The sequence below is a fragment of the Otolemur garnettii genome, unplaced genomic scaffold (genome assembly GCF_000181295.1).
Source record: "Otolemur garnettii isolate 467f Iridium unplaced genomic scaffold, OtoGar3 scaffold00008, whole genome shotgun sequence".
Lineage (NCBI taxonomy): Eukaryota > Metazoa > Chordata > Mammalia > Primates > Galagidae > Otolemur > Otolemur garnettii.
In genome coordinates this window covers 2069739-2080412 of record NW_003852403.1, presented here as the reverse complement: position 1 = coordinate 2080412, position 10674 = coordinate 2069739, and the positions used below count along the sequence as shown (strand labels likewise).

The following is a 10674-nucleotide window of genomic DNA, read 5'->3' as shown; positions in this document are numbered from 1 at the left end:
TAGATGGCCACCAAATTCAAGGCGACAGCATGATCCGGTGAGGGCTCGCTTCTGGGTTTGTAGATGGCCACCAAATTCAAGGCGACAGCATGATCTGGTGAGGGCTCGCTTCTGGGTTTGTGGATGGCCACCTTCTTGCCATATCCTCACTTAGAGAAGGAGAGTTGGGGTGGCGCCTATGGTTCAACAGAGAAAGAGAGTTTATCCCTCTGTGTTCCTTCATATAAGGACACTGATCTCATAACTTCCCAAAAGCTCTACCCCCAAATTCCGTCACACTGGGAATTAAGGCTTCAACATATAAATTGGCGGGGGGGGGGCACAAACATTCATTTCATACTGGGGAGGACACCCAAGCATACTCCATCTGAGACCATATCAGTAGAAGCAAAATGTCATATGTGGAAGATTGTAGACATGTTCTTCTCCCCCAGTCAGACTCCACCAGGTGTGCCCCCTTCCTCAGCACATATGCACAGGGGGCCTCTCCTCTACCCCAGGGTCTGGCCTACAAAGAATTATGACAAATAAAGCAAAGACAGAGGAAGGCATGTGGGAAAGGCTTCCTGAAATCAGGTCCAGGAGAAACCACTAGATGGGCAGGGCTGAATAACACTGGATCAGGGAAGTGAATGGGGGGGAGGACAGAGGAGGTCTGACCACTAGGGATGGATCACACCAAAAGAGGCTGCTGGGACCTACACTCTGCCATTGGCGCTGAGGTGGGACCTCCAAGCCAAGTCAAGAGTTTTCAGAGGGTATGATGGAAACAGAGACAGTGGCCCACTTCTGAGCAAGCGCTGAGGACAGTAGGAAGTCCAGACTTCCACCCCCCTCCCCTGCATGAACCTCTGCCCTGGCCTCTTCCCTAACCTTGGCTTTGGGAAACACATTTGGCTCTTTGCTAACCGCTCCTTCTTTCTGTTTTCTGAAGAAAATTGTATAATGTCTACTCAGAGACCTTCACTACCCATTATCTCTTTTATTCATAACAATACTCTAAGGCAGGGATTATCATCGTCACTGTGGAAGGGAAAACTGAGACCTGAGCCATTAAACATCAGAGCTGGGATGTAGGGACATTCCTTGTAACCATAAAATTCATTCTTTTTCACTCCGCCTAGCTCCTTCCTCCTCACAACCTCCTCTTCCTCCTCTGTCCCATGCAGGTAGACCACTGGCATGGAGCACAGCCATCTCCCTGGTGCTCTTTGTGTGGCTGTCTTCTGCCTTCTGGGCAGCCTTGCCCCTCCTGGGTTGGGGCCACTATGACTACGAGCCTCTGCGGACATGCTGCACCCTGGACTACTCCAGAGGGGACAGGTGAGGTAGCAGCTTGGAGGCTCCTTCCACAAGAATCTTGTCCTTGAAATCCTACAGAAAGGGTCCCCAGCTGAAAACCCAAAAGGGGAAATGTCAATATTTGCCAGACAATCTCAATGCCTCGGTCATGATACCCACCACCACGTTGACAGTGGGAATGGGAAGAGCCTGTTCTGAAGACTGCCAAGTAATGAGAATTTTATGCAGATTAGGACCCAGAGTTGAGACCAAGAAAGGGCATCACACAGTGAGCCCTGGCTTGCGTTGTTATAACAGTCACAGAGCCCCACCACACTTTGCCATCTTCAGCATGGTCAGCTGTCCTGACTTGGACCTTATCTAATTCTAGAGGGAGCCATGCCCTTAGCATTATAGATTCAAAGAACATTAAGGTCTTTGCACTGAGAAGGACTCCCTGGCATGGAAATCAACTCTAGAAATTCCCTGAGCATCTGGGGAATTCCATGAGCCAGTCCCTGGAGAGACAGAACTGAAAACATGCAGGTTCCTGCCACCATGAGGCCCATGTTCTGGTGCTGCCCTGTCCAGGTGGTTCTGGGAAGACCAGGACTTAGAAAGACCTTCTAGGGGCTTCCTTGCGGAGTGGTCAGATGGGCTCTGGCCCCTCTTGATGCCACATTGCATTTATCTGCTTTACCCAAGATGTTTAATCACAGAGCATCTGTCCTCACAGCAGGCTTCCCAGGTGAAGCCCATTAGGGCACGCTCTGCAGGGGACCCCAGCCAGAGTCCACTCAGTGCTCCTTCTACCCCTCTTTAATGGGTAGCTCTAAGGGGACAGGGTCTACCCTTCACAAAATGGGCATCTGCCTCCCTGTGACTCCCACTGCCCCATAACATTACCTGAGACCCCAGACTCTTCTGTGGTCCCTCCTTCAGTGACATGGCATCCAATCTCCTTGTGGTCTATAAGTTCCTTTCAAACCCCTCTTGGTCCACTGACACCCCTACCACTGGGAGAACATGTTTCCCAAAATAAAGCGCCTTCATTCTTCAAACCGGAGAGTAGGGCTGAGCACTTGAATTTGAAGAAGGCAGGTTCCTTCTCTCAGCCTTCCTGAGCTCCCAAAGGCAGTTCTAGGAGGACCTCATAGCTCCCTGGCTCCTAAAGAATGTTCACCCAGGACCCAGGAGTGAACACACTCTGAGTGCTGGTCTGGTGGGGGAGGTCCCCCACATCTGATTATCTAGGGCATTCTGGTGGGGCTGTGGGGGCAGCTGACCGTCCTGAGAGCTGCCCTCACTCTTCTAACCTCCTGTCTATAGAAACTTCTGGTGGGGCATTCTGGTGGGGCTGTGGGGGCAGCTGACCGTCCTGAGAGCTGCCCTCACTCTTCTAACCTCCTGCCTGTAGAAACTTCACCAGCTTCCTCTTCACCATGGCCTTCTTCAACTTCCTCACGCCCCTCTTTATCACACTCACGTCCTACCAGCTGATGGAGCAGAAGCTCAGGAGGAGCGGCCACCTCCAGGTAAGGATCTATTTTCTACGGCTGCAAAATTTCTTGGTCCTCTCAGGGGATACCAGGGGAAAGTGAATAATATGACAGACAACAACCAGGGGTTTGCTGTTTTCAATGATCAGGAAAAAAATTTAGTCTGTGTATAGCATAGCATGTTAGGCTGGAAACCACCCTCCCTTTGCTTGGACCATCAGAGCCTTTGGGGACCAGGATTGCTCAGATTTACCCAGACACTGCAACCCCAAGGGCAAGGGCTGCCTGCTGGACACCATCATGCTGTTAACTTAACTCTTCCCAAGCATTTGAGGTTTGGCACAAAATTATAGACTTTTAAAATGCAACTTTGAAATTGCTTTGAGAGGTTTAATTTAATCACAGTCTTGAGCTGTTACCTACAATGTTTAAAAAGAAAATCACACCTGCAAATATATTTGTCTAAGAAAAACAATACTTCAAAATAAGCCACCCTGGCCATTTTTAAATTTCTGCATAATATTTCCCAACCACGATTTTCTTTTAACTTTGTCACCTGGACATCCTCTAGCAAATGAGTCATAACAAGCAGCAAAAATTAGAACAAAAACAGTTATTAATATTACTTTATGTTCGTTGTCATTTGATCTTTGTAACCACTCTCTTGGAAGGAGGTTTTATTATTCCTGTGTCAAAGACTAGCAAATCAAAGCTTAGAGAAGTTAGCTAAGCAATTCATCCAAAGCTGTATACCGAGATATATTGATAATATTATAGCAGAGACGGAGTCAAACCTAGCCGGGTGCCCCTATGACTGGGTGGTGCCCGCGCCTCAGCCACTCTGCGAGTCGGCCTTTTTTCCTGTTTGTGTCTCATCCTATAAGCCCAGAAGAGGGTAATCTTGTGGGGTCCGTGCAGCTGCTGATGGCAAGCTGCTTCTGAGACTGAGGCCTCAGGACAGCTCAGCCTGGGGACCTTTGTGTATTAAATCAGGGAGCCCAGGATTCCTCTTAAAGGGCACAGACCCAGAAGAAAGTGCCTTATCCATCTCAGTCCCGGCCTCTGGGCAAGCCAGGCCCTATCAGACCATCTTACAGACTAGACAAGCAAGATCACGAAAGCTTAAATAACAGGCTTAAGGTCACACAGCCTTAAACAGCAGAGAGCCTCATCTGGCCCTGAGTTCCTTTGCCTGTTCCACGCTGCCCTGCCCTGCTGAGTGCCAACCTGAGCCCCAGCTGCATGGAGCTGCAGGCCACCTAGAGCAAGTTGATGCCTCCTGTGACAATTTCTTCCCAGGTCAACACCACTTTGCCTGCCAGGACACTGCTGCTCGGCTGGGGGCCCTATGCCCTCCTGTATCTGTACGCAACCATCGCAGACGTGACTTCCATCTCCCCTAAACTACAGATGGTACTGACACCTCTCATACCCAGAGCTGGCGCTCTCTTACCTCATCTGTCTTCCTGTCCTTACAGCCTCCATGTCAGCCTCTTTCTTTCTTCCTTTGAACCTCATAGTGTTCAAAGAATTAGTCTGTCTCCCTCACCCTCCTGGGCCACACCAGACTGCTGTTTGACAATGCCTAAGCCTCATGTGAACTGACAGGGCCAGCCAGCCAGATGGTGGACATGCACCCTCTGATCAGAGGATGATACTGGTGTCCAGACGGGGAACACATGGGTCTGGATGGGACTGGGTTTCCATGGGGCTTCATGAGCCGTGCATCTTCGCCAACTAGTCAGGGACAGCTCAGAGGCTGCAGAACCCAATGTCTGGCAGCTGCAGGGGGAGGGGTAGTCGAGTCTCCAGTTGGGGCCAGGGAGAGAAGCAGAGGCTTTGAAGCTTCCTTCCTGGACTTTTCTGCCATGACAGGTGCCTGCCCTCATTGCCAAAACAGTGCCCACAATCAATGCCGTCAACTATGCCCTGGGCAGTGAGATGGTGTGCAGGGGGATCTGGCAGTGCCTCTCGCTGCAGAGGAGCAAGCAGGACGGAGCCAAGTGAGCCGCCAGCCTGGGACAAGCCCAATGTTGGGAGGCTGCCCTAGGAACACTGTCTGGAGCCTCAGGAGCCAAGACGGTCACCCACCTTCCCCAGAGGCCCTGTTGGGCCTGACCCTAGACTGGAATTCAGAAGCACCAGATTGCATGAATGAGAGCTGTGGAAACAGCCCTTTACATGGAGACTGAGAAACTGTGGCAAAGTGACTCCTAAACTTTCTAACCCTTATAAGGATATTAAAACAGACTTCACAGGGCTGTTGTGAGGTTTGAACATGTACTCCCCAAGCACATAGAAAACACTCATTAAAACAGCCATTAGTGGCTCGGCGCCTGTGGCTTAAGAGGCTAAGGTGCCAGCCACATACACCTAAGGTGGCAGGTTCGAATCCAGCCCGGGCCCTCCAAACAACAATGATGGCTGCAACCAAAAAAAAAACCAAAAAATAGCCAGGCGCTGTGGCGGGTGCCTGTGGTCCCAGCTACTTGGAAGGCGGAGGCAGGAGACTCACTTGAGCCCAGGAGTTGGAGGTTACTGTGAGCTGTGATGCCACAGCACTCTACCCAGGAGGACAGCTCGAGGCTCTGTCTCAAAAAAAAAAAAGCCAATAAAATAATAGCCATTAGTGGCTGGGCACCTGTAGCTCAGCAGCTAGGGTGCCAGCCACATACACCGGAGCTGGCAGGTTTGAATCCAGCCTGGGCCTGCCAAACAATGATAACTACAACCAAAAAATAGCCGAGCATTGTGGCAGGCGCCTGCAGTCCTAGCTACTTGGGAGGCTAAGGCAAGAGAACTGTTTAAGCCCAAGAGTTTGAGGTTGCTGTGAACTGTGACACCATGACACTCTACCAAGAGCAACATAGTGACACTCTCTCTCAAACAAACAAACAAACAAAAAACAGCCATTAGTTAAGACTTAGTCTCACATAGGAAGAGTTCAAAGCCCCAAGATTTGCCTGTGGCAGCTCAACCCAGGCTGCCAGCATTCAAACACCACTTATTAAATCATCCTCTGGTGCAGCAACTTACTCTGCGTGTGTGTCCATATCCCAACTTGTCAGGCAAGATGACAATAATGGTGACTTGACACAGAAAGGACCAGAATGTTACCTGGCATGTTACGTGGCTAAGTGTCAGCCACCAGCATGTGCCAGTCAAAGCCAGCCCCAGGTTAAGTGGGCCTTGACCTGAACATTGCTTAAAAACATTTTGGGATTGGTCACCAACATTTAAAAATCTGGATAATTTATTTTAAAGTCCAGGTGTCAGAAGATGAGGCTCCAGCAGCCTTCCTTCCTCGTAGTGACAGTTTGCACAGCTCAGGGTGGCTCTGCCATCTGCCCAGGACACATGCTCTCTGTCAGCTGCCGGATACATTCTCCCTTCAGGTCCTGTGAGCTTTTAGGTTTGTGACACTAACCCAGGGGTCCTTGTCCCTGGATGTACAATGGGAGATCTCACAGAGTCAGCCCTTGGCGGGGAGGTGTGGCAGGTGCATGGTCCTGGGTGGGACCTGTGGCCCTAGAGGGAGGTGGAGAAGCGTGGGAGGAAAACTCAGGACCAGACAGGAAGCTGCCTGTGGAGAGGCCCTGGCCACGCACCATGGACGCAGCAGGAAGAAAGCTCCATCCCACGAGCTGAGGGGAGGAATAGAGGGGTCCCCAGGATGTAGGGGAGGGGGTGGTAGTGTGAACAGCCCTGGGGTCACTGTAGGCCAGGACTTGCCTCTTAGTTTTGCAAATACAGAAAACCAGACCACATATATACAACCCACAAGAAGCTGGCACAAAGCAGAGGCAGTTCCGTCATTTTGTAAAACCTGGTGGAGAAGGGGAGGGGGACAGCATTCCCCTCACCCTGTTTTCCAGACCATGCCATGTGCCACGTTCTGTGGAGACCAGGTGCCACTCAGCCTCACTCTGGTGCCCACAGGACTCTTGGTTTAGGCCCCTTGGAGTTTGGGAGGGGCAGGGACAGTGCCTGAGCCAGGGCTGGGCTCACACACAGGCTGAGTGGGCGATTACAGAAGTGATAGGTTTCAGGGTCCAGAGATGCTGACTTTGCCCCCCCCCCAAACAGGTCTTTTAAGGGGATCTGCTCTTCACTCCACCTTTAGAGGCACTAACTCCCTCAGGAGGGATGAGGGAGCACCAGGAAAAGAGGAGGGTGGTGACCTCCAGGCTCCCAGAAAGGACCAGTGGAAGACAAGAGGAGGCTAAAAACACACAGCGAGAGGGGCTGGTGTCAGCCCTGCCTGAGCACCGTCCCTGGATTCCCAAGTGAAGAAGAAAAGGCCAAACCCATCAGTGTCCTCACCTGTGCTCAGAGGCGAGGTGGGCAAGAAGGTGGGTTGGCCAGGCTGTGGTCGGGGACACCTCCAGCTCAGGTCCTCCATCCCAAGGCTTCCTGGAGGAAGGGAGGTGGGCCCTGGCACCTCTTCCCCGGCCTGGGCTGGCAGGAGACGGGAAGGGCTGAAGCAGCATCCAGCTGGGAATAACCAAAGCTCCACCTGAAGTGACTCACTTCAGAAGCACCAAGTTTGCCCACAACCCCAAATTCCACTCAGAGAATAGGCGAGTGCCATTCGAGGCACTTACTTAGGGAGTTAGTGCCTTTAATGGTGGAGTGAAGAGACGATCCCCTAAAAGACCTGCTGTCTGGGGGCAAAGTCAGCATCCCTGGACCCCAGACCCCATCACTTTTGTAATCGCCCACTCAGCCTCTGTGTTTCAGTCACTGTGCTTTCCCTGCCCCTCCCCAACTCCTGCCCCTCACCTTCAGGGTTTTCTGCCCATGTCCCTGAGCACCTTTGGGACCGTGGTCCTCTGTGGACACTGCAGGGTCTCTCCTCTGGCCTCCTTCCCTCCATCCCCCTGACATCCCCCAGCCTGCCCTTTCTTGTATCAACTCAGCTGCTGCTGGGGGGAGAGGACAGCAGAGGTCCCCCCCCTGCAGGCCGTCAGCACTGCCACTGATCTTGCCTAGGGATCAAGGCCCAGCCACCTGTGGCACTCAGCCAGGGCCTGGCAGAAGTTACACTGCAGCCCCACTTTGCTCTGCCCATCTCCGAGGTGTATTCACAATCCTCAAACACTCTGCTAGTTTTCAACAGTGAGTATGTATCACTTTTGCAATCAGAAAAACGTAAGTAGTGAAAGAAGTTACTTCCACCTCCCTGGCTGCTCCCGTTCCTCTGATTTTGCTAAAATCTCCACCCTCCTGCCTTGCTCTCCTGCCTCCCAGGAAACAAAGGTCTCTTCCCTCCATTCACTCATGTGTCTCTGGAATGCCAGCTAATAGGCACAGGGTCCTGCTTTCCCGGCCCCAGACACAATGGGTTTTGGGGGAGGACATGCCGATGAAGTCCTTTGTCCCACACTATGCATCACTGGCACCACTGTGCTCTCCAAGTTCCTTGCACCCCTGGAGAACTGAAGCTCCATTCTAGAAAAGGAACAAGATCAAGGTGAGAAATCTGAACCCCACGAAGTCAGGAAAGAAGAGTAAAAGCAACAGAGACTGTGCCAGAACCTCATCCACAGAGCCTGAAGGCTCAGGGTATCCTCATGGGAGGTCTGAGGGACCACCCAACCTTCTCTTACAGGCCCCACAGTGCATCAGGCCCACTGGCCTCCACCCACAGTGCTCCACCAAGAGAACATGCTGATATACAGGCTTCCAGAATGGACCTGGAAGAGGTTGCCAGGAGGCAGGTGTTGAGAAAACCACCTCAAGCCATCACCTCCTCATTTGTAAGCCAGCATCCATTTTATCTCCTCAATCCCTGTCTCTCTCATCTAGCTCTGATATATCCATCTGTTCATCCAGTGTGCATCTAATGAACAACTGCTGGGCATCAGACACAGTGCTCGAAGTGATAACATAGAGCCAGGATCGTTTCCACATGCCTCAGGAAAATGCCCACTGCCATTTTATCTCTTCCTGGCATTTTTAAGTGAAATACAGATGAGACCCCATCTCTACTAAAAATTGGAAAAATAAAAATTAGCTGGGCATTGTGGGGGGCACCTATAGTTCCAGCTACTTGGGAGGCTGAGGCAAGAGGATCGCTTGAGCCCAAAAGTTTGAGGTTGCTGTGAGCTATGATGATGCTAAGGCCCTGTACTCAAGGTGATAGAGTAAGACTCTATCTCAAAATATATATATATATATATATATTTTTCCAAACAAGATGTTTGTCATGGACTGTTTGTGTACTCTGAAATTCATATGTTGAGGCCCTAACATTTAGTGTGGCTATACTTAGAAATTCGGTCTTTAAGGAAACAAACTTAAATAAGGTCATAAGAGTGGAGCCCTCATCCCACAGGGCTTCTATAGGAAAAGGCACCACAGAGCCTGAGTGAGCTCTCTCTGTCCCATTGTGGGAGCACACAGTGAAAAGGTGAGCCCTCACCAAACGCCAACCCTGCCTGTCCCTTATCTCTGACTTTCAGCCTCCAGAAATGTGAAAAAAGAAATTTATGTTGTTTAAACCACCCAGTCTATGTTATTTTGTCACAGCAGCGCTAACAAACTAATACAATGTTATACCAAAGATAAATTGTTAAACAGTGTATCTTGTTTCAACACCATTGTTAAAACAGATGACAGTGGAGGGGGACTGAGAGCCTGGTGTCACCTACCCCCCTGGAAACACCCAGGGCTGCTTCTGCTGAAGCACAGGCTTGTATGAAACCCAATTTAATAAGCACAAGATCCCTGTCTTCTGTCTTCTAAGATCCCCTCCCATTCCAAGGTGCATTGATTCTAGAATTTATTTCAGTTCTTTAGCAAAGAAATACAAGCACAGTAGGACAGTATCATCTACTATCTCATCTTCTTGTTAGCAAAGATGGCTCTGCCTATTGCCAAATGGACTTAAATTTAAGACACAAATAGAGTAGCAAGTAGTCTCCAAGGTACAGGACTGGCCCCCCTTCCAGATCTCCACTCAGAAAAATTTTCCTGCTGAGGGAAGGGGCTGTGTACCTGATTGATTAGCAACAAAGTAAATATTGATTAGATGTTGCCTAAACTGTACAGTAGCTATATTCCCTCTTAAAGGTAAAGGAGATTCTGCAATTTTTTTTCCTTGGTTAATTAATTTCACCGGCAGGGAGTTTGTCTTATTTTTTTTTTTTTTTTTTCTTTGCCCCAAATTTATTGGGTTTTTTCTTTTTTTCCTTTTCGGGGCCTCCTGGTTCAATTTGCTCAAATACAAGCTCACTCTCCTTCCCAACACACCACCTGCCTCCCTTCTTATGTTCCCTATCTAAGTCAACATCGTTACTGTCTGTTCTGTCACATAAAGTAAACGAAGAGAAAAGGAGTGAAAAACAAGAGACTGTAAAATACTCAGCAAGCAGAGGAAGGTGGCGCCAGTGCTTAGCCTGGACCACAAGGTGGCAGCATTCTCTCAGTTATAAATTCATCCCGGCCACCGGCCCTTAAAGAGCCTTTCTGAAGCGCCTGGAGCATCTGTGCAAGGCTGCGTGGGAGGGTTATTGATCACGGTAGGATTCCCAGCAAGCTTCCCATTGCTCTAAATTTGATATGGAAACCTGGTGCTTATCAAATGATGATATGATTCCATATCTTTCTTAAAGAAACGGAATTGCATACTCACTGGTCTCAGATGACCCAATGGAGTCCCCTTTTTTCTGTCTGTGAAACTGTCCTTGAATGTCTAGCCAGATGTAAACCTTCAAAGTTCTTCACGCCGCAGGATTTGGTCCAGAGGTCTGGGTCTGTGTTTTGCCTGTGTCTCCCTGTGAGAAGTTGGGACAGTCCCTTGATTTCTCTCACTTTGGGTTGTTCACCTGAAAAGAGGCAACGATAAGCCCTTCTGCTGAGCTCACAGGTGGGAGCGCCCTGTAAGTTACCG

The 10674-nt window shown here is 50.1% G+C and overlaps 1 protein-coding gene across 3 annotated transcripts in view; it reads left to right on the top strand.

Annotated features, from left to right (window-relative positions):
• Nucleotides 1-4787, top strand: part of RGR (retinal G protein coupled receptor) — a 9846-nt gene extending 5059 nt beyond the window's left edge. For 2 of the 3 annotated variants that reach the window (XM_003783729.2, XM_023509584.1), the window contains exons 4-7: nucleotides 1170-1323; nucleotides 2699-2816; nucleotides 4080-4193; nucleotides 4656-4787. In XM_003783729.2, the coding sequence (XP_003783777.1) occupies nucleotides 1170-1323; nucleotides 2699-2816; nucleotides 4080-4193; nucleotides 4656-4787 (518 nt within the window). The remainder of the gene's footprint in view (nucleotides 1-1169; nucleotides 1324-2698; nucleotides 2817-4079; nucleotides 4194-4655) is intronic. The other variant, XM_023509585.1, reaches the window with a different exon arrangement.
• The last annotated feature ends 5887 nt before the right edge of the window (nucleotides 4788-10674 follow it).